The sequence below is a fragment of the Ixodes scapularis genome, unplaced genomic scaffold (genome assembly GCF_016920785.2).
Source record: "Ixodes scapularis isolate PalLabHiFi unplaced genomic scaffold, ASM1692078v2 PGA_scaffold1__304_contigs__length_218370807, whole genome shotgun sequence".
Classification (NCBI taxonomy): Eukaryota; Metazoa; Arthropoda; class Arachnida; order Ixodida; family Ixodidae; genus Ixodes; species Ixodes scapularis.
The window spans coordinates 157,395,806-157,418,750 of NW_024609846.1; the positions used below are offsets into that span (position 1 = coordinate 157,395,806).

The 22,945-nt window shown below is 48.0% G+C and overlaps 1 protein-coding gene across 3 annotated transcripts in view; it reads right to left on the reverse strand.

Moving 5' to 3' along the window:
• Positions 1-21,923, reverse strand: part of LOC8030984 (T-box protein 2) — a 63,254-nt gene extending 41,331 nt beyond the window's left edge. The window contains exon 1 of one of the 3 annotated variants that reach the window (XR_005717739.2): positions 21,285-21,896. Coding sequence is in view for 2 of the 3 variants with exons in the window: in XM_040220598.2 (XP_040076532.1) it covers positions 21,285-21,691 (407 nt within the window). In the remaining variant the exon portion in view is untranslated. Of the gene's footprint in view, positions 1-21,284 lie in introns of all 3 variants that reach the window. The other 2 variants (XM_040220598.2, XM_040220597.2) reach the window with 2 other exon arrangements.
• Between the last annotated feature and the right edge of the window lie 1,022 nt (positions 21,924-22,945).

The following is a 22,945-nucleotide window of genomic DNA, read 5'->3' on the forward strand; positions in this document are numbered from 1 at the left end:
CGAGGTGACTATGCAATAAGATCCATCCCTATTTTTAACCCGACCGAAAAACAGTACGTGTAGTAACTGTCGAACAGCAGGCGTATACTCCGGTGCTGCCCGGACTAACACTCAATTTGCAAACACGTAATCAATAAGCATGTCGAACTGTCTGTCCGAGCAGCGAGCAGCTTGCTTTTTACGTTTTGCCGCCGGAGTTGAAGCCCAGCTTCCGGCGTCCGCCATCGTCGTAAGAGAAAAATAACGGTGCAGAAACGGCGTGAACATCGAACGCTGTTCCAGAACTACAAATAAACGCCAACCATTTATGATAAAATAATGTATGTTATTTATTCACTTGGAATATTGGGTCCTTTTTTATTTTAATGTGTGTCTTTGCCTTGTTTCTTTCCCGAAAAAATAGCATCGCAGTCGACGTTGTGCGAGCTTTCTGGATTTCCTTCTGAGTACATCGTCACTCTTCGAAATTCATGATGTTTATGGTAACAACTGCCGTGAACCGTGACGTCGCTGTGAAGATGCCCCCCTTATGAAGTTGGGTGCTTGTGAAGTTGTGGGTCCTCCCCCATGGCAACGTCACGATGAACTTAGTTTATAGGTTTGACCAGTATATGACACACAGACCGGTTTTACTATGTCGATTTGAATCAAACATGTTCCGCAAACATATTCTCTTTTTTTGCGTTTTACTATTATTCGGTGCTCTCTAAGTGCACTTGTTTTGCATTAAAAATTAGAATGAAGGAATATTTAAGCAACAAAGATGCACGTCAGGCTAAGCCCGACTTCAAAGCAGTTCTCTTCTGAGCAAATCGGAGCGTTCAGTTTTGTTTCTAGCATCCAATTCGTTCGTCAGCTACGTAGCGTCCTACTGCAAGTGAATAATAACGCGAATGGAAGAAAAAACCTAGAAATATAATGTTCTATACACCATTCCAATATTTTGCAAGTTCTCAGCCCAGGTGACACTGCTCATCGGCGGCGTCGGAACCAAAGTTAAATCAAAGTTCGCTGCTCGTCCATTCGACAGCTCCACGAGAACTACCGTATTTATTCAAAAATAGAGACCCGTCGTTTTTGTTTTTTTTGTTTTTGTTTTTTTGTTTTTTTTTTGTTATTTTTTTCTGCTTTTTTTTAAATTATTATTTGAGATTAATTTGCAATGAAGACAAAGAAGGCCGGTATGCAATAATCCTGAGAATGAATTCCGTGCCTATCGCGATAACCAGGTCAGCCGCTGCTCCTAGCACTCCGGTGTCAAGCGGTGAAGCCCGACGCATGCAGGCTGATCTGTGGTAAGAACTAAGACGTGAGATGCAGTAAAGGATGACGGGAGCGGCACAAGTGCCGCGGTACTCTGCAGTCATGGCACGAAGGCATGTGGCAGACATGATAATCGAGTGATTTCACCAGAAGCACAAGCTCCTGGTTTTCTCTTATCACAGTATACCACCATCCTACTATTTCGCAAAGTTTTCTGGAGACTTCTAGTTCCTGACATCGCAGACATCGTCTGGTAATTTAGACGAGGTCAGCGATCAACTGACCAACGTATCAACCGGCCGGAGCGATTGACGAACAATCCCCTAGACTTCGCTTCACCTGAAGTCGATGCTACAGCCGACTCTACGAGCCAATGGGACGAATCAAAAAGCATAAAAACGCGACATCATGGCGTTCGTCTCCCTGTACGTGTTTTTTCATCGGCTAAGCCAATCGGGTGCAGTGAATGCGCCATGACTCGCGCTTTTAGCATGTGTGTTCGAGGTTGTATGCGCTCGAACTTTCGATTGTGCTCTGACCTAAGATGAAACAAATCATATGGCGAGTAGAGACGCCGTGAAATATATTCGTACCATTTTTCTTTCCTTCTAATTTTCTAAATATAAGGGCCGGCCAATATTAAATTATTTTTATATTTTGCTTTAAGCCCGTCCTAGTGCAGGTGTGGAGCAATTCTGAGCGAAATTGGCGATTTGGCGCGAGATGTTGCAGGCCTTCGTTCATGGCGCAATTTGGCGCAAATGTCGGAGCACTTCCATCACTGATAGCGTCTTTTGTATGATCTCTGAGCAGTGTGACCCCGGCTTAAAAGAACATGATGCTTTGGCGAGTGGTGCACAATGTGTTATGTATATGTGTTTAATGTTGCAATGTGCATTTCTGTTAGAATATGTCGTCAAACGCGGCGCTGCAAATTATGCTAAGCATTAGAATAGCACGTACACTCTAAGAAAAAATGGAGGAAAAAAGTAGCAACGGCGCGCCTTCCTCCCTTCTACCGACGCGCCCCCAAGCGGACACGAGAAAAGGGGAGGAACGCAACTTTTTTCGCCTTCTCCACGCAGACGGGTGAAAGCTTTCGCCCTCCCGACTCATCGTCTTTCGGTTTCGTTTTTCGAGCAGGTCGTGCACGTTGTTTAATAAATAGCTGTTGAGTTGATTGAGCTTCAGCAGCAGCGAAGGCCGCCTGTAATTCCGTCTTCTAGTCTAAACGTGCAGAACATTTCGGTTGCATTGACGTTTTTATCACTAATTTTATCAAACGAGCAAACGAAGCCGCTATAAACAGCGAAGTTCCGAAGCAGTGCCAGCAGTGCCACGTACACTGGGGGATGGCGGTCTCCGGATTGTTTGACTCGCGCGGCACGGAACTACAGCCACTGCAGCACTACAGACTACAGTAGCGAAAGCACGCGGAACTGTGTCGACGTTTTCGACGTAATGGAAACCGGAGGAACTGTGTCCGCTGTGTCCAAGAAAGGCAGGTTTTGCTGCCGGCTGCCTGGGTGCCTTCCCCCCTGAGTTCGGTTCTGTTTTCCGATGCCGAGTGCAACCGGCGTTCAACGTGGTTCCGTGTTTGTGCGTGTCAGCAACATAGCTGCAACATCGTGATGGCAGTGTTGTGGGTTGTGAACGGAAGACTGGAATTATCGCCGATGTGACCGTGTGTTCGCGTATCAGTGGTGTAACAACAAGAGGAGATCGTAAACGGTCGGGCATTGATGCCGCTGGTCGGGCCGTGATCGGAGGGGGCGGGTTGTCGCAGTTTGACATTCTGCTTTACATTAAAAAGTTTAATACCGCTTGAGGGATTACGTGCAATCGATCAACGTGCGGATAGTCATGTTGGAACGCTGGTCTGAGCAGTATAAGCTCCTATCGTACAGTGGCCAATGTGACTGTTGGTTGTATTGTCCCCGAGAGCGATTGCGCTCTGGGGCAAGGACAACAGCACGAAATCGTGACGGAAAGTACGTATATTTACAGTGTGGAATTTTAGCATTAAAAAACAATAGTATGTGAAATCGAAAAAAAAAGCTACCATTTATTTTGCTGTTTAAATATATACTACGGTTCCTGGAGAAACTGCCCTCCAAGTGGCACGCTAGGATGAGCGCTAGAAGTTTTCGGGCTCGCCACGGCGTAGCTCCGTACACACACCTGCCGCAAGTCGGGGCTTTGACTGCATTCAAGTTGATAGAAAAGCGATTTCTCAGCCCGTGAAGCATCACTTCCAGCTGAGTGAATATCCGCTCTACAGAGATTAATTCAAGACGGCAATTACAGCTTTGCGCGAACAGCACAAATAGAAAAACAAACACCACAATAGAAATACAGGCTACGACGCGCCGTGCGGGGAAACAAACTCATGGCTTCGAACCGCATTGGAGCGGTTTGATTTATTGCTTTCAAATAATTACGGCGTGATCGAGCGTTTACTTTTTAATAAGAGATTCATCCCCTGAGCCATTCAAAGTACTCTCAGAGGTATGACATTGCTGGGAAAAAATCAACATGCTGGGAATATTTATTATTGCTTAGGGAGTCACCGAAAAGTTCCGCACGTTCAAAATGACCAGTATAAAAGACGGAAACGCAGAAAACGGGTGTAGTGTTCGGGTTAGTGTGGTGTTCTGTTGTATTGATATTTGTGTGTGCAGTGCATGTGCTTAATGTATGTTCATCTGATGCTTGTAATAGGTGTCATGTGTGTATAGCGGAGGATTCTCAAGCGCAGTAGTGGCCTGAAAGAAGCAAATTATTTTTTGTAGAACACGAATTGGGCGGTACCTAGCGCCACCTAGCCTAGCTACTTGCAATTACTCTGCTTGACCCCGCCATCTGGTGGATAGCGATTTAACCTTCTTTCACGCTACGCGATAAACAGCGGCTTCGAGTTTGTTCTTTCGAGAACGGCTTTTGGTTTCGCGGAGTGAGTTTGCCCTTCTCCGTGATGTGCGGTTGACGAAGGAATTGTGACTCGAGGAACACCAAAGGTAAGACGCAAAGTGCACGAAGTAACTCGGTATCGGTTGTCTCCGTTTAACATCGTAGTGCTATCGACGAGAAGACTGAGTAACTGCTTTCGAAACGCAGGTTTCTGTACCTGTGGGGGGAATCTGGCTTCGGAAATAAACACAGTTTTCGGAGAGATCGTGTTACGCTTTCATTTGCTGCTGCTCTCGTCCCGTACAAGAGACGTAGCGTCCTCGTTAAGCCTTATTGGGCTCGATTTGCTCGATTCGGGGCCGCCATATTGAGATGCAAGCGACGGAGGAACTTTGCTCCCCTGCTTCAGGGACGAAGGTTTCTCCCTTTCTAAAGGAACATAGGTTACAAGACCGTTCCTCCCGTAAGGGAGGACTATCCGTACCCTTTTTTCTAAGAGTGTAGTAGCTCGTAGCATTTAGTTTTGTGTTATGTCGCGTAGTATAGTTATAGGTTCGATGTATACAACCTTTTCATTCATTATCTCGAACAAGCTACACAGCGCAAGATGACGATACCTGCACATTCGTCACTTCGAGGGCAAACAGTCAGCTTATATATTTTTTTTTCTTCGAAAAATGCTTAGTAAACCTCAGCCTGAAATCAAAGCTGTTTGTATGGGATGCGAACATACTAGAGCCCTCAAGATAAATGTGCATTTAAACAAATTTAAATAAATAATGTTATCTCAAGCTATGATGCATCAGTAGCCCTTCAGACGTCCTTCTATGTTCTTAGCCATTCAGTTTACCGGCTGCTTAGTTTTGTAGCCTCCTCGAAAGTTTAAGAAACACAGGGCGTGATGAATCTCGAGCCTCAATTGTTATCGGTCCGCAGCGAATGAGATTACAGCATTAGCCGATAAGTACAGCGAAGAAGCAATCATGGAAGCGAGAAGTATAAACAAAAGACACGCCCCTCGTTTCGTAAGCGGTCAATCACCGCGGCGAACTTCGACTGCATGAAGGGCATTAATAAGACTCGCAAAGTGTGGCCACAAGGTTTACACACCGACGTCGAGGTTCTTAAAACCTTAACGTCCCGGGCGACAACCGCGCGCGGAGGGGTGACCTTGTTCTATTTGCATCGGGTGCCTGCGCACAGCCATCGCTCTTTCCGCGGGCTCCGCGTGTAATTCTGTCCGCTACAAAACAATCCGTCTAGAGGCGTGCAACGGCGCCCCATTGTGTTTGCAAGAACACGTCGGCACGCGAAGCCGTGCCCGCTGTCGCGGAAGCCTTCCAAGGGGCTCTCTTCTTCCTTTGTCTTCCGAGAAAGAAACTCCACACCGAAACGACGTGCGAACTCAAAGGCTCGATTGGTGGTATGGTGTATACGAACACGAACGCGGAACCGTTTCGTGACAAGTGTTCTGTGGGGGCCGAACTGTTTTGCTCGTTTACAGCCGTGGAAAAGAGAAGGTGGAACCAGTGGAATCTGCTCGTTCGGCTCATTGAATACCAGTCAAGTACTGATAGAGAAAAAAAAAATAAACGAAGGCGCCTTTGGGAGTGTTTTGCTGGTTTATGGGATTCCAATAATATTCTTTAATCGCCTTCTGCGCGCTGCTATATTTTTCTGCTGGGCTGTTGACCGCGATCTGAACATGCCCAGTCTGCGGAACACCAGACACCACGCATGCGTTCGTAGCCCAGTGAGTCAGCATTTTTCGCCTGGGTAGTAAGCGGGTAGTAAGCATTGGAAATATAAGCCAAACTTTTTTTTTTATCATACGATTAAACGGTTACTATCGAAAGCACCTATACAGTGCGAAACATTGCGGGATCCACGTTAGAAAAGAAAGGTTGCAACCTAACAGTATAGTATTTCTGTGGCAAAATATGAGATGGCTATATATATATAAGCCAATAAACACTAAGCCAATAAACACGCGGATATCAACTTGGAATAAATCGCAATCCCAGCCAAATCGGTCGCAGTTTGGACACGGCGCAAAAACTAAACCATGTCTACTAACAAACAAACACAAAAATCAATTCCTCACACACGCCCACGGATGTTTCGGAAAACCAGTCCTTTCTAACTATACAACCTCCTCGAATACACCTGCAAACAAGCATGGCGCACCGCGTTAACGTCCGGAGCCATTATTCAAATTGCAACGCCCCATAGATCTACGCAGATCGCTGCAGCAGGGCGATGAGCCCGGTCGCCGCCATGACTGTTAAGGGCAGAAGCCCAAAGCACGGGCAGCGCGGAGAGCAGACGACGTGATCCGCATGCGTGAAACCCAGTGGACGTCCCTGTCCGAGGTTCTGCCTGCGTGCGTCTATGTGTGTTTGCATACACCCAGCGGGACATGTATAGCGCACCGTGACGCGTTACTAATTGGCGACACTTGAGCGTCGTTATTGTAGCGAGGTTGTTAGGCACATGCGCTTCCGGAACGGAGCACATTTCACGGCTTATTTCTGGTGTGCTGTTGTCGTTGGCCCGGGACATGTCCTTCTCGCTGCCGCTGAGCGTTGACGTGCGTGGCGGTGCCGAACAATTAGCGCCGGCTCGTGTTAATTGACGGAACCGTTCTTGCTACTCAATTATGGCAAGGTGCGCCCTGTGCAGCTGGGAACCGGGTATCCGACACCCCGGCTGCGCGTTTTCTTCCAAATATTTGCGATGCATGGAAAATGTTTAAATTATTTTTTATAAAGCTTGTGTGTTGTTTTTTTTTTGTTTTCTTGCAGATAGTGTTTTTGAACGCAGTTTTGGAAAGCTTGAATAAATAGCGTTTTGTAGCCTCTTTAGTCAGGTATGTAGAAGTAACGTGCATTTTCGGAGAAGGGAGATTTAGAGGCATCGTATTTTTTAATTCCGATATATTAGGGACTTTTATTAAATCGTACACAAGGGAATTCGGTTTGCTGGCGTGAGCTCGAGCTTTAACTTTGCGCACAGAATAAGCACGTGCTCGCGGGGCCCGCCTTCCGCAGCCTACAATCTAGGGGAAGTCCTTATTGTATTTGGGCATCATTAGCGCAGTGTGGGAACAACCAACTGAGACTCTCCAATTGTACAATAAAAAAAACAAAAACAGAAATGGCAAAAAAAAAAAAAAAAAACTCAAATGAAAGAGGAGTTAGTTGAATTGACGCATTCTAAAGCACGAAAGACGGCACACGAAAGATGGAAACACATAATACGAGCCTTTTTCATGTTGTTCTTCGTTTAGGATTTTCGTACATGTAACATCTCTGGGCCCTAAAGGTCTATTCACACGGTGCATCTCGTTGGCGAGTCTAGTGTCGCCAAACTAGGTTTCGGGAAACAGATGCCCCGCGTTAATGCAAAAGAAAAAGACGCGCCCCCCCCCCCCCCCCCCCCCCCCCCTCAAAAAAAGAAAAGGTTACAAACGCTTTTCGCTTCTGGGGCGAGATTTTTCTGAAACCTCACCGAAGCCTGTAAAACACCCGAAGAACAAAATCGGGTTGCGTGTATGTTTATGCAGCCTACAACGTGGTCTGCCTCAAGGCCCAAGGGGCGACGAGTTTCCCAGCTGTATAGATGAGAAATTTAGCCAGTGCAGTACAAGCGCTAGCCTGGGCCCAGCTGTAGATCAGCAGCAGTTTAGCCAGTGCAGTACAACCGCTAACCTGGGGTCCTTAACCTGCACCACGCAGTAGTGATACACGACCGCACGCCGGTACGATGCTCATTCAGATCGAAACGGGCAGGGGTGGGATCGAACCGAGGATCCTGGGTTCTGCAGCGCGAGCTTTCGCTCCACGTGCTCCGAGCTGGTGTGCGCTATACTCCGTTTAACCTTGGGCGTGTTCCAAAATTTACTCGATCCTACTCCAGGGTAAGGGTTTAGTACCTTGGCATTCTAAAACCTACCCGCGTCCAGCTTTTTTCAATCTGTGTTGTCACGTGACACGACCCGCCGGGGTAACCCGGATTCATTTGGGTATGATTTGGAACACAGCCCTTATGTTGTACCGCAGCGAAGGCCAGAAGCGCGAGCTCATAGCGTTGACAGTTGCCCTTAATGCACAAGAGCTTGTGCCGACGAGATGTGCCCTGAGCAAGGAACTCGCGCTTGTAGCCTTTCCCGCGCTACATCATAAGTTGAAGCAAAGTATAGTCCGGCCGGCCACCAATCCCAGCAGCAGGCGCAAAGCTGTAGCAGTGGCAAAACGCGGATGATTAGATTATCATCGTGTTCTGTTATTGCTATAGCTTTGCGCCTGCTGCAGGAGTGGTAACTTTGGTGCACCCCCGAGTTTCCCACGACCTCCACGTCCTTCTAAAATTGACTTATATAGTGGTTTTCGATTATGCTCAGCATGTACCCAACTGAAACCATATGATTATATTTGTTAAATAAAGCAGTTTAGTTAATTATCCGACTTATAGCAAAGACTAGCCACCTATAGATGTGCCCCTGACCGTATAATAACTCACCTGCCCAAACTGTATCAATGCATCATTTAGGGATATTTTCTAATAAATCTGTTCAAATTATAATGAAACACGCGGTATATACTGCGATATTACGAGTAAACTTGCACCACGTGGATCAGTCATAAATTCGTACGCTCTCTTCCAAGATCAGCGATCGGCTGTCCTACCTGCTTCGCGGGAAAGTGATGCACTGAATTTCATAAAGTTCTATATTGGAAGCTCGAATTATATACTCCCTAAAAACTGCTTGCGTACTGATATTACCGCAATGCACGCGGGCATTCAAACCGGTGCCATCGATCGATAGAAGCTGGAGAATAACGAGGTGGAAACACCCCTGTGAACTGCAGATTAGACCTGCGCTGCGACAGTGAGCGGCGCGTGACCTGTCACTTGCTGCGCGTTCCAAGTCGGATGAAATATTTGGCCACGCGACGGTTTCAAGCCTTTCATTACAGCGCGCTACTGAAAAAGCCCGACGAATGACAACGCGGAAACGCTGGAAAATGAAATCTCTAAGGCGACAATCAGCACGACTGTTCACATGTACAAACATCGTGCTCAGGGTTCCATCTCAGATTCCATTTTTTCGTACTATTTTCGGCCTGCTTATTCGCTGTGATTAGAAACTAAATGCACACACATTTTTCGTAACGTTTTTGTGTGTGCTTGTAAGTTTTTGTTATTTTGTGCTATACAGTGCTATACGACTTCTGCAGGAAAGCTGAAACCAGGGGCGGATCCAAGGGGGGGGGGGGGCGCCGGGGGCGGCCGCCCCCCCCCCCTTTCCCCTTTTCGGAGCGCCATTTGACATGAGTGCACCCCCCGGTGCACACGAACAAATAACAAAATAGTTTACCATTTTCTTAGACCACCTGAGACTGGGTGGAAGAAAATAGTATAGGAAAATAGTATCCTTACAAATCTTCCGCCCCCCCCCCCCCCCCCTAAAAAAGGAGTTCTAGATCCGCCCCTAGCTGAAACACGGGCATTTCATTTCATTACTTTTAATGGATTAGTTAAGTACGAAGGATACCATATACGAGGAGTAGGAGGAGTGATTCCAGCGCAATATCCTGCGCGATGTATAGCAGCCGGGCGTCGTAGGCGTGCTGACCGGGGTCCGAGGCCACTGAACCTCGGCACAAGCCATTCCTAAGCGACAACGAGGATGGGCCCCGTATGTATCCACTGCGGCATGTGCGAAAGTCTGAAAGACCCTCCGTTCGCCTCACATAGAGGCTTCCGTTCTCGATACGGGCAGCAGCACCAGCATATCCGGCAAAATTAATCGTGAGCGCTCGCGGACGTACATCTTAGCCAAGACCATGGCATAAACGTCTAGATTAATTAATCATTTTCTTTGTGGAGTAGACATTTCTTTGCATGTCGTTCAGTGAGATCCGAGCTCTCTCCCCGCTGCCGATAGCGCATTTAAAACGACGCGGTAGCGACTCCCACGTCAAGATTACGCGAGGGTTCCCTTCCTCGCGCGAGCGGACAGCCTGTGGCCACAGCTTCATTTTTCTTGCCAGCCGACAGAGCATCCGTTCCAACGTCTTAATTCCATCCACGAAGCGTGTCACCTTCTCTTCTCCCGCCGCCAGTGGTTTCTTTTTTTTTTTTTTTTTTAATGGAAAAGATGGAAAGCCGGGCATTAACGAAACAACGATCCGCCGCGCATCGCGGGTGAGCGCTCTCCCCTTGCCTCGGTGGCACCAACCACAAACTGGCCGCATGTACACACACGCACGCACGCACCACGACAGGAAGCTCATCTTATTTGTATTGTCTTTTTTTCCCCGTTCTTATTTTGACCCGTTAATTAACCTCGAGTCCTCGCCTTCATCAATAACCTCCCCTGCTCGGATATGGGCCTTCCTCCACTGCGATGCTATCTCCGTTTCGGAGCAGTTCCCTCGGTGTAATCATTCGCACGTCGTTGCCCTGCATCTAGTCTTTTTTTAATGTTTTGCGTTTTAGCGTTCTTTATCCTTCGCACGGTGTATATAACCCTGCGAGCCGATAGCGTTCCTCCGTAACCTCGAGGCAATGCGTGTCCAGGATAAATACGCGCGGGCTCGGTTATTGACAGATACTTGGTTATGTATATGCAGACGCTCTTCGGGTCCTCATTCGCGTGAGGGTGGTGTGAGTCTAGTCACACGACAGCGGTATATAGTTAACGGCAGGTGAATTGGCGCTACGAAAAACTCGGCACTGTATATAGAGGCATTCGTTGTACCATGGCCGTGCAATTAAATTGAAATACTCCCGCGTTGTCTCGCCTCGTTCGCTTGTAATGTCTCACGTTTCCATGAGTATACGTACAAAGCGAGAACTCATATTGTAATCTTGCCGCAGCAAATGAGACCCCAGCTTCTATAGCTGCTGGCTAAGCGCTCGAAGATATGAGGTTTTCAAATGGTTCGTATGTACCGCCACTTAAAACTCGTTAAAAAAAAATTACACTGCCTCGAGTTATTAGCGACTCTAGCGAAATCGACGGAGCGTAACGGCAACGCCGAGAAGCTCGGGAGAGGAGGTCGTTTCGACTCTGTCGACTGCTGTCGCTGCTTCGTTCTCGTAGGCAGCATAGACACAAACATTGTTTTTCAGTAATTACTTTTATGCTTCCGCCGTGTCATTCCTGCGCGCTGATTAGAAGAAAGTTTCTGACGTCTAAAAATCGCTTTGCTTTCATATGTAACGCCGATTGCACGCTGCAGTGCAAGAAATTGTTAGTGGTCCGAATGGGGGCTGAACGACGGAAGCGACCTCCTTTCGTCCGCCATTTTGCCTGACCAGCACGCCCCCTATAGACCTTTTCTGTGTACTCTCGTCCCCCGCAACCTAACAGGCGTATACGGTATGGGCGATGAAAAAATAATCCAACGTTTCAACCTGCAATTAGTAAAAAAAATTAAGGGGAGGCAAAACGAGAAAGTGTGACGGTTACGCTTAGATCCCAAAATGCCTTCTACTGGCGTGGCAAAGGCAAAACAATGTTTCGCTTATACTGGAAGTAACGTCAATTTAATATGGCGGCGCACTCGCAGAAAAGGTCTATAGTTCGCTTGAGTCGCGAATACCAGGAATATTATGACATTAATCCAGAGCGCTGTTGTAGCGAAGTAAAGCTGGTGCTTCTTCATGCTTGGGCACTCGTGTATAAACTTGTGTATGCGCTGTGAAGTCGGGAACTTTATCAGTCGAAATTAAGCGCCAGCAAAACCGAAAACAATAATTCTAAGTCGTTCTCGTCGCGTCTATAGTGTGCTGCTACAATGTCGCGAATTTAATAGTAATACGTAGAAATTACAGCTCACGCACGGCAATTGCAAACTTATGAGACACGGGGAGTGGCGAGTTCCATACATCTTATTGTCATTTCAACAGCCTTATAGATTGACCGATAACAACGCCGGAGACCAACTCGCAAAGGAAATAGAGTCAAGATAACGAGCCCAGCCCCGCGAATTTTTGAAGCTGACCGAGACTATAGACAGTTGACAAATCATATACTTAATTCTTTTACGCAATTGAACACAACACTTTCATTGTTCAGAAACCTGTGGCCACACGTGAACCACGAACGCATCCCGCCAGAAAACACCTCAACCACGCAGTATGCCACAGTCATCAATTGAGTGGCCCGTTCTCGCGCTATTTTCTCTGAATCTTTCCCCGTCTGTCGGACAGAATTTGTGTCAGTGGAACGATCAAGAAATTGCCCGTTGCGGTTTCTGATCAGCGCCGCATATAACGCGCATGGTCCATATGCGATTATCTATATAGCTTCTGTCGCCATCAGTGCCGTTGGCTCTAAGCATCATTTTCTTTCCCCCCGAAAGTTTTCCTTTACGCGCTTCCCTTCCTCGCGGCCGATCATCGCACAGTAGCCAAGTTGGAGAACTAATGTTCCTTCCAACTTTTCCTCTTCTCAGTTCTCTTCCACCCCTTGCGGTCGAGCAGAGAAAGACCCACATGACATTCTCGACGGCTACAGATACAGCCTTTCTGCAAAACATCGATGCGCGAAGAACCAGTGGACGGTATATTCTGAATTCGGAATCTGACAGATTTTAAGAGAAGGCATTCACTGGCGGGCCCCAGCTGCCAGCGCTCGTCAGACTCTTCCCTGCACCGTCCAAACTCTTTTCCGTGGCTTGCCCACTGCTCGTGCTGGTGACGACTACTGACGACAAGTGAATACCACTGAAAGTATCATGTAAGAAGTGCACTTGATTGAAATGCATACCTTTAAACTGTGCGATGTTTGCTCACGCATGAGCCAATAAGCACAGCTAGGGAACATGTACAGTACAGGTACCAGCTAATGTCTCATGTTTTACACATTGTTTCTCGCATGGTATACGAAACGAAACGGACACTCGCATTATACTTCTCGAGCGCCTGCTTCATGTAGACATGCATTAGAGCGAAAAGCATCGTTCACATGCTCGCGGTCGAAGCCTCAAACAGCAAAATCGGGAAATTACCCATTCCAAACAACGCCACACTTCCTGACGCCGTCAAAGATATACTCATCAAAAACGTCTACTTCAAAAGATGACTTCTTTAAGCATCCGTGACGACTGTTGGAGAATGCGTCGACTTTACGGTGAAAGTGGCATGGACACTTTTCATGATAACCCGTGGGTAAATCACTAAGAGACGGAGAGGGAGGGAGACAGATATAGAGATAATTAATATTTTTGAGAGATTGGCTGGAATCACTGAAAAAGTGGCGAAGAGGTCAGATGACGAACGGAACGGAGAGGGATCAGGATGTCAGGCAGTGACTCAGCCGAAGGAACGATACAGTCACGGACAATTTAGGAAACACTGGGTGTGGCATATTAAGTCCATGGTCTTCATTCGACCAAGGAACGATTATAGACCTTTTTCGTTAACCCTCGTCCCCAGCCACGTATAGTTGACAAATCCAATATGCAGGATTAAAATTTAAAAAATAGCAAGGCATTACAACTGGGGCCAAGTAAAGTAATTATAGAAAAGGGAAAAGCAGGGATGACAGAAATCTCGCGATTAATACGTGAGCTTCTTCCATGGTGTGGCGAGAGCGAAACGATGTTTTCCCGCGCACCGAAAATTCCGGGACTCAAAATAACAAAACCCACGCAAAAAAAAAAAAAAAAAAAATTAAGATGCGTTTTAGTTTACACGTTGTGCGTTTCTGTAATTGTCAGTGACTTTAAACATTGGTTACATACCCAAAAAGAAAATAAATTTGGTAACAACAGCGAGCACGCCAAGCACCTACAAAACCCGATTTTGACTCCCACGCCTTCGCGCGTGTATGAACATATCCTCGGCTTCATTCTGTACATGTGAACTTCCGGGCACCATTTGGGACGCCCGCCTGTGAAGCTTTATAGTTGGCGTCTCCGGCGGTAATATAGTTTCTCATCTGTCAAGCTTCTTTCCTCAGCGCGCTCACAACAGAGCGCACTCTTGAAATCTCGACAGCACGCGATTTTTATATTTCCGCTTACACCATCCTATGCACTGTGATGAGAAGCGTCTATATACAACTCTTCCAATGAGACCTCGTTGTGGACGTGCAGTGCTTATTTCCACAAACGCGGACCCTGCAACACACAACCTGTCATGCGTGTCGCAAACTCGTTCGTGCGTCCGCGATGCCTACATGCATGCTAAAGAACAAAAGAAACCCTCAGCGACAAACACTAACAAAAAAGGCCGAGTCGATAGCTTCGTCCGCCAAGAGACGGAGTGAAAATTAACGCGGCTTTCTTTCTCTGCACTCCGTTGCACCTTGCGATGGTCCACAGAGGGACGCTACTATACGAGCCATCGAAGGCAATCCAAAGCCGTGCGAATGTCACGTGACTTTTAGGAGAGAAGGCAGCGACGTTTGCGGCGATCACGTGATACCTTCAGAGTCTTAATTGGCTGGGATGCTTTGCGTAGTGTCGTCTGTGGTCCAACGCTAAGTGAAACGGAGTCGTATATATACGCGGAAAAGAACCGCGCGCAGACATTCAGACCCCCTCGGGCACCTGGAAACACACGGAAGCGCATTAAAGATCGCGAAATTCCCGGTGTGCTGCAAGCCTATTCTTTAGACGCTCGGAGTACGTACAAGAGACCCGAGGCGCGGATAATGCAACCGAGACGATCGCGTGACTGACACCCACTCGGAGTATTTTTGTTTTCCTCGCACCCACGATTCTCGTCACACTATGGGAAGCGCCTGTGTGTTCGCGCGCGCTATGCATGTACGGCTCTGGAAATTGACGCCGCTAAAAACGCGTGAGAAAAAAGATAAATAAAACGGGGGAAAGCTTCGGTGTCACGCTCTGGCGACTTTTATACGTGGTGCGCGATTGTTTCCTTGCGGCGCTGCTGGCTTCAACAGCTCCTCCGCGTGCATGCATGCGGACCGCGAAAATGAGACCGTGGACGCCTCACGTCGGCGGTGAAATAAAAACAAAATTGAATGCGAAACGGTTTTAGCGTTAGCGCGGAACTTATCAATGGCTACGTTTATGTGAACGCAACCGTGCAGAGTCGAACTGAGATTCAACGACCAAGGAATGGGTAGAAGAGGAAGGGCAATGAAGATAAGATGCCCGTAATTAGTCCCCTCTCAATTTGATGTAGACATAGCCAGTCACACTGTAGCCAGTGTGGTGGACCGCATTACACAAATTGACGGAGCAAGTTGCCAGACGGGGGAGACGTGCATTGGCGTCCGTGCTCCGAAGCGCAAGGTTCTGTCGCTCTGTTTTCCGCTGCGCAGTGCCGCCTTGAAATTGACGCTCGAGCGCGCTCCTCGTGCACCGAGGTTTGTCTCGGAGCACGAGCAACTCCTTCGCGCTCCGTGACGTCACTTTCCAAACAAGATGGCTGCGTCGATGGAAACGTTGTCGTTAAAAAGAGTGTAGTCGGAACCCCTTCGAGTTGAAAAGTCCAGCGTACAAAAAATTATTCGATCGGAAAGCCCAATTATCACGATGAGCTTTCCGGTAAAAGATTGTTCGAGTACCTTGCCTGAAAACGAATTAGCGTCGTATCTGAACGGTGCTGTGCCGATGGCACATCGACGGGTCTCGCTCTCAACAATCCTGAGAAGTTTGATAGCTTCCCCAATCAAGAAACCAGTCCAAAAATTATGACTATTCTATAAATCTGAGCAGGAAGGGCGATAAATAGACCGGTTGAGGCAACATATGCACTGGCTATGTGCTCGAAGCGATCGAGTATCTCAACCTTTCAGGAGTATTCAAACGATTAAAACATTCAAGACCGCGTAGCGTCGCTATTTATTACTTCATTTGTTTTATATACTTTACCGTCGGGCACAGGTATAGGCTGACTTGATTTATCGTCGGAATAATTAGAGCTTCTGCCGCCAGTATCCACGACGCTTTGTGCTTGCATCATAACGTTCGGAAATAGTGTGTGACTCGTCAATGGTTTCGGTGTGTCGCGCTCGTGTAGCCCACTCCGTTTAGTTGCTGCACTCGGATTTCGAAACTCTGACCGTCGTATAAGGAGCGCGGACTTAAAGGGGTACTCCGGCGATTTCTTTATAGTCCCCGATTTGCCTGAATATTTTCTAAACACACCAACAAACATCGATGAAATAATATCTCAAATATTAGGTTAAAAAAGATGTTTTTTTTTCGCGGAGTTATTGAATTTACAATTTTGGTCCTCCCCGTGCTTTTTTTTTTTTTTGTTTTTTTTTTAAACTGAAAGTCTCTCCTGACAACAACAAAAAAGAGTCACCAGTGAAGGCAGGGGTTCACTTTTTGGACTGTAGACTTTGTTCCCCACTGATTCCAAGCAGTTTTATGGTGTAAAAAAAAAAAAAAAAAAAATCTTTGCGAGGTTGCACGAATACCCGTGCACCACCCCGGAACAAATTCTTGGCATAGTCTTTTTTTTTTTTTTTTTTTTTTTTTCACTGCTTGCTTCATTGGCAAGCCTGCCTGCCACTGACGCCACGGCACTGAAAAGTGCGCGTATATCTGACTGTTGGTTTTTAACAATATTTTCTTTTGCCGATTTAACAATAACTATTATGAATTTCGCTATACCAAATAGCATACCGGAAAGGGCGAAGGCCGGGGATCCAAACGATATACTTAGATGAGGTAGCTCAAAAAATCGCCGACTACCTCTTCAACGCACTCATGGTCTCCAATGAATGCGGCAGGTTTGAAACTAACCGCTTACTGTACAAGGACGCGACGGTAGCACTTCGAGTCCAGGTTTGCCGACCATTTCTGAGTTTACATGGATGCGAACCGTGGGCACCCAATCGATGGAAACCAATCACGCGCACCCCATTCCTCTCTCTCTTCAACCCAATCATAATCGTCAATGATTCGATTCGATAAAAATGCAGTCTTCGCTGTGGCATTCTGCAATGCAAAGCGTCATGCTTGCATTGCGTAATGCCACAGCGCAGACTTCATTTTGAGGTCTAGACAGATGTTCCGCCTCATCATTCGCTGAGCTGATTTCGTAGATCACAGAGATTGGCTCTTCGACTGTTTTGAGGGTTAGTAGACGCGCAGGCATTTCTTAGAGTGTGCGATCGCATTCATGTTAAAATATGAACGCAGCACAAAAAAAGGAAGATTGGGTGCGCCTAGCTGATTGGTCTCTTCTCCAGTTGATGCGCTCCAGTCGCATCCATGTAGAACGACAGCCACAATCTGCCAGCTGTGCTGTTGTGGCAGACACCCAACGTTTATAGAGTGATAAAAACTTGTCACAAATGCGATAAAACAGGACTGCAAGAGCATATCCTTGAATGGAATACCCCTTTTGGCGTGGCATTACACGAGCATGAAGCAAATAAAATATAAAACACGAACGTATACAGTATGCGCATAGAGAAGGTGTCAAACCCGCGCAACACTACATCATATAGGTACAGCGAACGGTCATTTTCTTGTTTATTCGTACGAACGCTGCTTTCAACAGCGGAAGTTCACCTAAAAGAAAAATTCTGAAGATTCTTTCACGGCCCAAAGGGTGCCTAATAAGTTGGCTGAGAAAGGCAAATCCCCAAATATCGCCTTCACTTTCCACTATTTTGTTTCGAGGCTTGCTGTGAACAATCGCACTTTATATATCTATATATATATATATATTTCTGGTGAACGCATTTTCACTACGCCAAATAAAACACAACAAAATGAAACAACAGGAACTTTGTAAGCGATTTAGAGATATTCACACTTAATTTAGCGCCTTTTATCTCTAACTTTGAAAATCGTTGAACTGCGGAAGGCGAAACGGCTTTGAACGATTTGCAGGTGGTCATAGACAACCTGGAGAAATATCCTTTCCAGAAAACCCAAAAGTTCCGGCGATTGATGCCGCAAATGGGTGAGTTAAGGCCCGCTCACCCACTTGTCACCGAGTACGACCGACTGAGACAAGACCTGTTTTTGAGCTTTCTTGAACCGGGTGCGCCGCTGCGGAGCGGTCGTAAGCCATCACAAGAGGCCTAAAAACCGGTCTTGTCTCACTCGGTTGTAGTCAAACGCAAGGGTGTGTGAACGGGTCTTTAGAATGAAGAGTGAGCAGTCACTCTTACAAAATAATCTAGTAAAAAAGTTAGGAACTGCAGCAGTTACTGCCTTTTTTTATCGTTACTGGATTTTTGCTAACTATGCACTACCTCAAACGCGCGATAGGTAGTAGAAAGTTAGTAAGTGCAGCAGTTGCCACCTTTATACTAGCTATTTATTACCTCGAACGCGCGACAGATATCAAGTGCAGCTGCTATACGGGGAAGCGATGGCTGCTGGGACCCTATGGGGACGCTGTTTTATAGACTGTGGGAAATAATCACTGCGTGTACCGTTACTTCTTAGTAAGAGATACATTTCTTGGAATGTTTAGCAACAATAATGGAGAACAATATTTGTGCGAAAGCAGCACCATATTTGTAACATCGTTCACGGACCATGTGGTCACTGAATAACCGAATTCTTTATCAAAGACGACGCATGGGCAGCAATGCGGTTAGCGTGTCGTCGCATGTGTGTTGAGTGTGTGTGTCATCTGTGTTCTAATTCCTTGTGCGTCTTAAATGTATAGTAGGTGTGCAAATGTGCATATAAGTAGCGTGAAAAAGAATATCCCAGCGATAACAATTTATTTTACCAATTTTGAATTTGAGGTTGACTAGCGCCACCTGGGTTCGGGTGGCGGTTACTAGGACTTGTGAGGGTTATTGCCATTTACTAGCTAAGGGTAGCAAAATATACTAGGTTGGTTAGCAACCGTCACTAGTTTCCTGCCTAGTAACCGTTACTAGCTTGACCGCTACTATACCTACGCTAACTAGGCACCTAACAACATACGTGACCAGTAGTTACTAGCTTTCATCTAGTGAATACTACCAAAAGAGTGTCCCGAAGTGTCGTTTTGGTGACGCTATTGTAACATCCGCTGCTCCACGAATATCAGCACATATGAAATCACATCGCTACTGGGGACCTCAAATGTATACGAATGCGAAAATGTGCCTTCAACTGGCACACTCGCCGCTCACGTCGATCACGTATCAATTTTCTTATCATTAAAAGTTCATTCCCTAGGAATGTATTAAATAATATTGCCGCGCATAAATAGGAGCACGCGCTTCAAGTGCTGAATGTTTTCAAATTGCAAATATCAGCATGTATATATTGTATATGGTGCAATATGGATAACGGGAAGCCTCGTACATACCTAAATTTGTTATTACAGAAGACACATTTGCCCCTGGTTTTTGAAAACTTCGTACAAATGTTAAAGCGGTATTTTTTTTTTAGAAGTTTGTAACGTTTCACAAAATGTCGGAGCCTTATTGTTGGACAAGACAAAACAATAAGTTCAACATCCGCAAATCAATGTGCGGCGGTTTTATCCAGTTTCCCAGCAACTATCACCGACAAAACGCTGAATGCAATATCACTGAATTTCTGTTAGCAAAACGATAGGTTCACTAGAATCCTTCTTTTCGCTTTAGTAAGGTTCTTTGAGTGAACCTAATGGCGATACAGTGGATGTTGCGAGTCTCCCAGTCTAACAACAACTTAGCTTGGTATACTGCTGATTGGACAGTTTTACACTCTTTGTGATTCGGAAATACATGGCGAGTATGAAGCTTGGTGTCCTGCAACTTAATCCTTATTCCTGAGCGACGCTTCCGTGCTCTTTCTGTAAATATTCCTTTTCGGCGACCGTCGACCCCGATCCCCTTCAGTATTCCTTTTTGCGGGTCTATCCAGAACGCGGCCACCTTCTGTATACTGTTTATATACCTATGTACCATACTGTGCTGCGCATTGCCGGAAACCTTTAAATTCGCACGATAACAAGATGAAGTAAAAATGTGGGACGACAGCTCATACATTTGCGTAACCAAAGTTACATCAATATTCATTGAATTGCGAATCGGAAAACCAGGATTTTCTATTTTAACAATCGACATCTGCGCCACATGCCTTCTCTTATACTTGTTTCATCGGCGAAAAACTAAAATAAAATCAAGTTAGAGAGCGTAACTTCCTTCCAGTATGTAATTATCTGTTCTAAAAGATGCTCTAAGACCAGCTTCTGAAACAATATTCAACAACAGTAATCCTGATTTCGAGGAATTTCATTATCTCTAGATGTCGTCAGTTAGAGAGGTTTTGGTAGCGGTTCGCGCGTGAACACCACTAGCGCCGGTCCGAGCTTTTGCTAGGAAGCCTGTCAGCGTCGCTCGTGAGTCTGTGAAAAGCAAGCATGCTTTCATATACCAAAAGCTCTGGAACCATGACTTCCGAAAATGGTGAATTGGAAAGGAACGTTTGTGGGCATTGTGACCGCATAAGCCTATTGGGCAGAATTCACCAGGAAGAGCTCTGAGGGACCGACATCCAGCTACCGATGTTGGCACGCACGCGTAACTCACAAGTTACGATTTCCTCAGCCACAAAATTAGCTACACCTTTCGCAATTTTCCCTGCGTAAGGGAAGTTGTAAAGTAGTAATCTTCAACTGGCCGGTATAGTTATTATGTAAACTGGTCCCTCGACCTATTTTTTTATTACAAAATATTTGATTGATTGTTTTGGCTATGCCAGAGAAAAAGCTCAGGCGCAAATGTGCATGAAAGAATCGATATTTTTCTGTATGAAAAACCAAGGGAAGTGAAGCATGGTCTTCCATAGTCACTCAGCTTGATTCTCGCTAAAATAAACAAATCGACTGAAACTGAGAACTAGTAACGGAATGTAACGTGAACCAGTTACTTTTAAAGACGACGAGCAAAAATGCATTACTTGTTTGTCAGATAACGCCGTGGCAAAGGCTTTCATTTTGAACGAACCATTCGTTCCGGTATCGTGCGCAACATCGGGAATACCGGTCCTGGAGAACCGTCCCCGAAACTACGGAGGGGCGACCATAGGGTACTTTCACTCGCATATGTACACTCGCGGCAGATAAGGTGCCAAGAGTTTCAAGCCGTCCTCAACAGGGCTTCAATAGACTGCCGTCACGAGCCGCGAAGCACTGACGGGAGTATAGACGGTTCCACGTACCTCCCGGACTTGGTGATGATCATCTCGGTGCCGAGTTCGTGGAACCGCCCCCACAGGTCCTTCCCCTCAAGGTTCACTTTGGGGTCGTCCTGCACACCATCGTCCTCGGGCTCAAACCCGGGTGGCCTCAGGTGCCTGGCGGCGAGCAGTTCCTCGGGCGTGATCTGGCCCTGGCCGGGCAGCGGCGGCGGCACGGCCAACTTGGGAAACAACTGCGGCGCGCCCGGAAACACGGCGTGCGGCAGCCCCAGCGGCAGGTACGGCGGCTGCTGGCTCAGGATAGAGTGCATCGAGAAGTCTGAAGGGCTCCGGGCCTGCGGGCTGGAGCTGGCCGTGGCTCCGGGCAACAGGAACGGCTGGAAGGCCATGCACTGCCCGGACTGCAGGTCGGGCGGCTCCACCCGCATCGGGGAACGGGGGGCAGCGGTCGCCGCACTCGTCGGTCCAGCGGGCGTCAGCAGGCGCCGCGCGCGGCCGGCGGCGCCATCCTGGCGGGAGGGGGCCCCGGGGGGAGGAGGGTCCGTCCCTCTCGGAACGCGGCGGTGTCAAGAAGGACTGCACACACACCAAGGCGGGAGCGGCGACCGGGCTGCGCGGGCTTCGTCCGCCGACTGCCGCCGACGCTCCCGGAGCAACCCCTCGGAGCGACGCGCGCGCCCGGCGCGGTGAGGGCGAGAAAATCGCGCGCGCCCGGGCGCCGAGGGGGCGAGGGTGTCACCGTCGGAGCACGGCGAGGGGCTGCGCACCGCGGGGTGTACGGCGCCGGGCGTTAGGCCTAGCGAGCGTTACGCCTAATGAGATGCGGCTCCCAGGAAGGCGGCCAATGGGAGCGCCGCGTCCTGGCGCGCCCGGCGCACCCGGCGCCGCCAGCTGGCGCCACCTCCCGGCGCCGCGGGAGGCGCGAGCGTTCCATGCTCGCGCTCCTCGCCGATTTCGCCGCCGCTCCGGCGCGGGGCGAGGGGAATCTGCCGGCGTCGTGTGCTCGCTCTCCCGCGAGCAGCAGGCGCCATTCTCGGGGTCGCTTGTGTCCAGGTGCTTAGGGAGGCCGGAGAAAGAAGATGAAGTGGACCCCACGGTGGACTCGATTCTATGGGTCCGACGGGCCGCCGCGGCCGTGCACGGGCCACTTGACACTGCCGCGGTTGAGAAGCATTCGCCTTAAAGGCATTACCGTCATTACTGTTCACGAGCGGGGGAGGTGGGCTCTGTTTGTTTGCACTGTCGGCATCGGGAAAAGTTTCGTTCTTGGGACGAGGCGGGCGGACGTCGCCTCCGTGTCTCGTCTGTTTCTCGGTTGTCCTGGTCTCTTCTCGGCTTTGGCTTCATCCTCTCGGAATCTCCGGCTTGGCTTTCTGGGTCCCTTCTTACCCCCCGCGCTGCCTCTCTAATTGTTCGGAAAGGACCGCTTTGTGCGGGGGCCCGAGCGGCGTCTGTGTCGGCGTCTCTCTCGGGGAACCGAGACTGTCCATGCTGCCGAACGGCTCCCCATCTGCCCCCTTCCTCCTCGTCGTCTGTGGGGTGCTGCCGCGGTTCTCGGGATGCGCGGTTTCGGTTGTCGCGTAGACTCTCGACGGCGAAGGGCCTTTGTGTGAGATCTCTCGGTAGACGACGTATCCCACCCGCCGTTCCTGCCAGGCTGGTGGTAATGACTCCTCGATAAG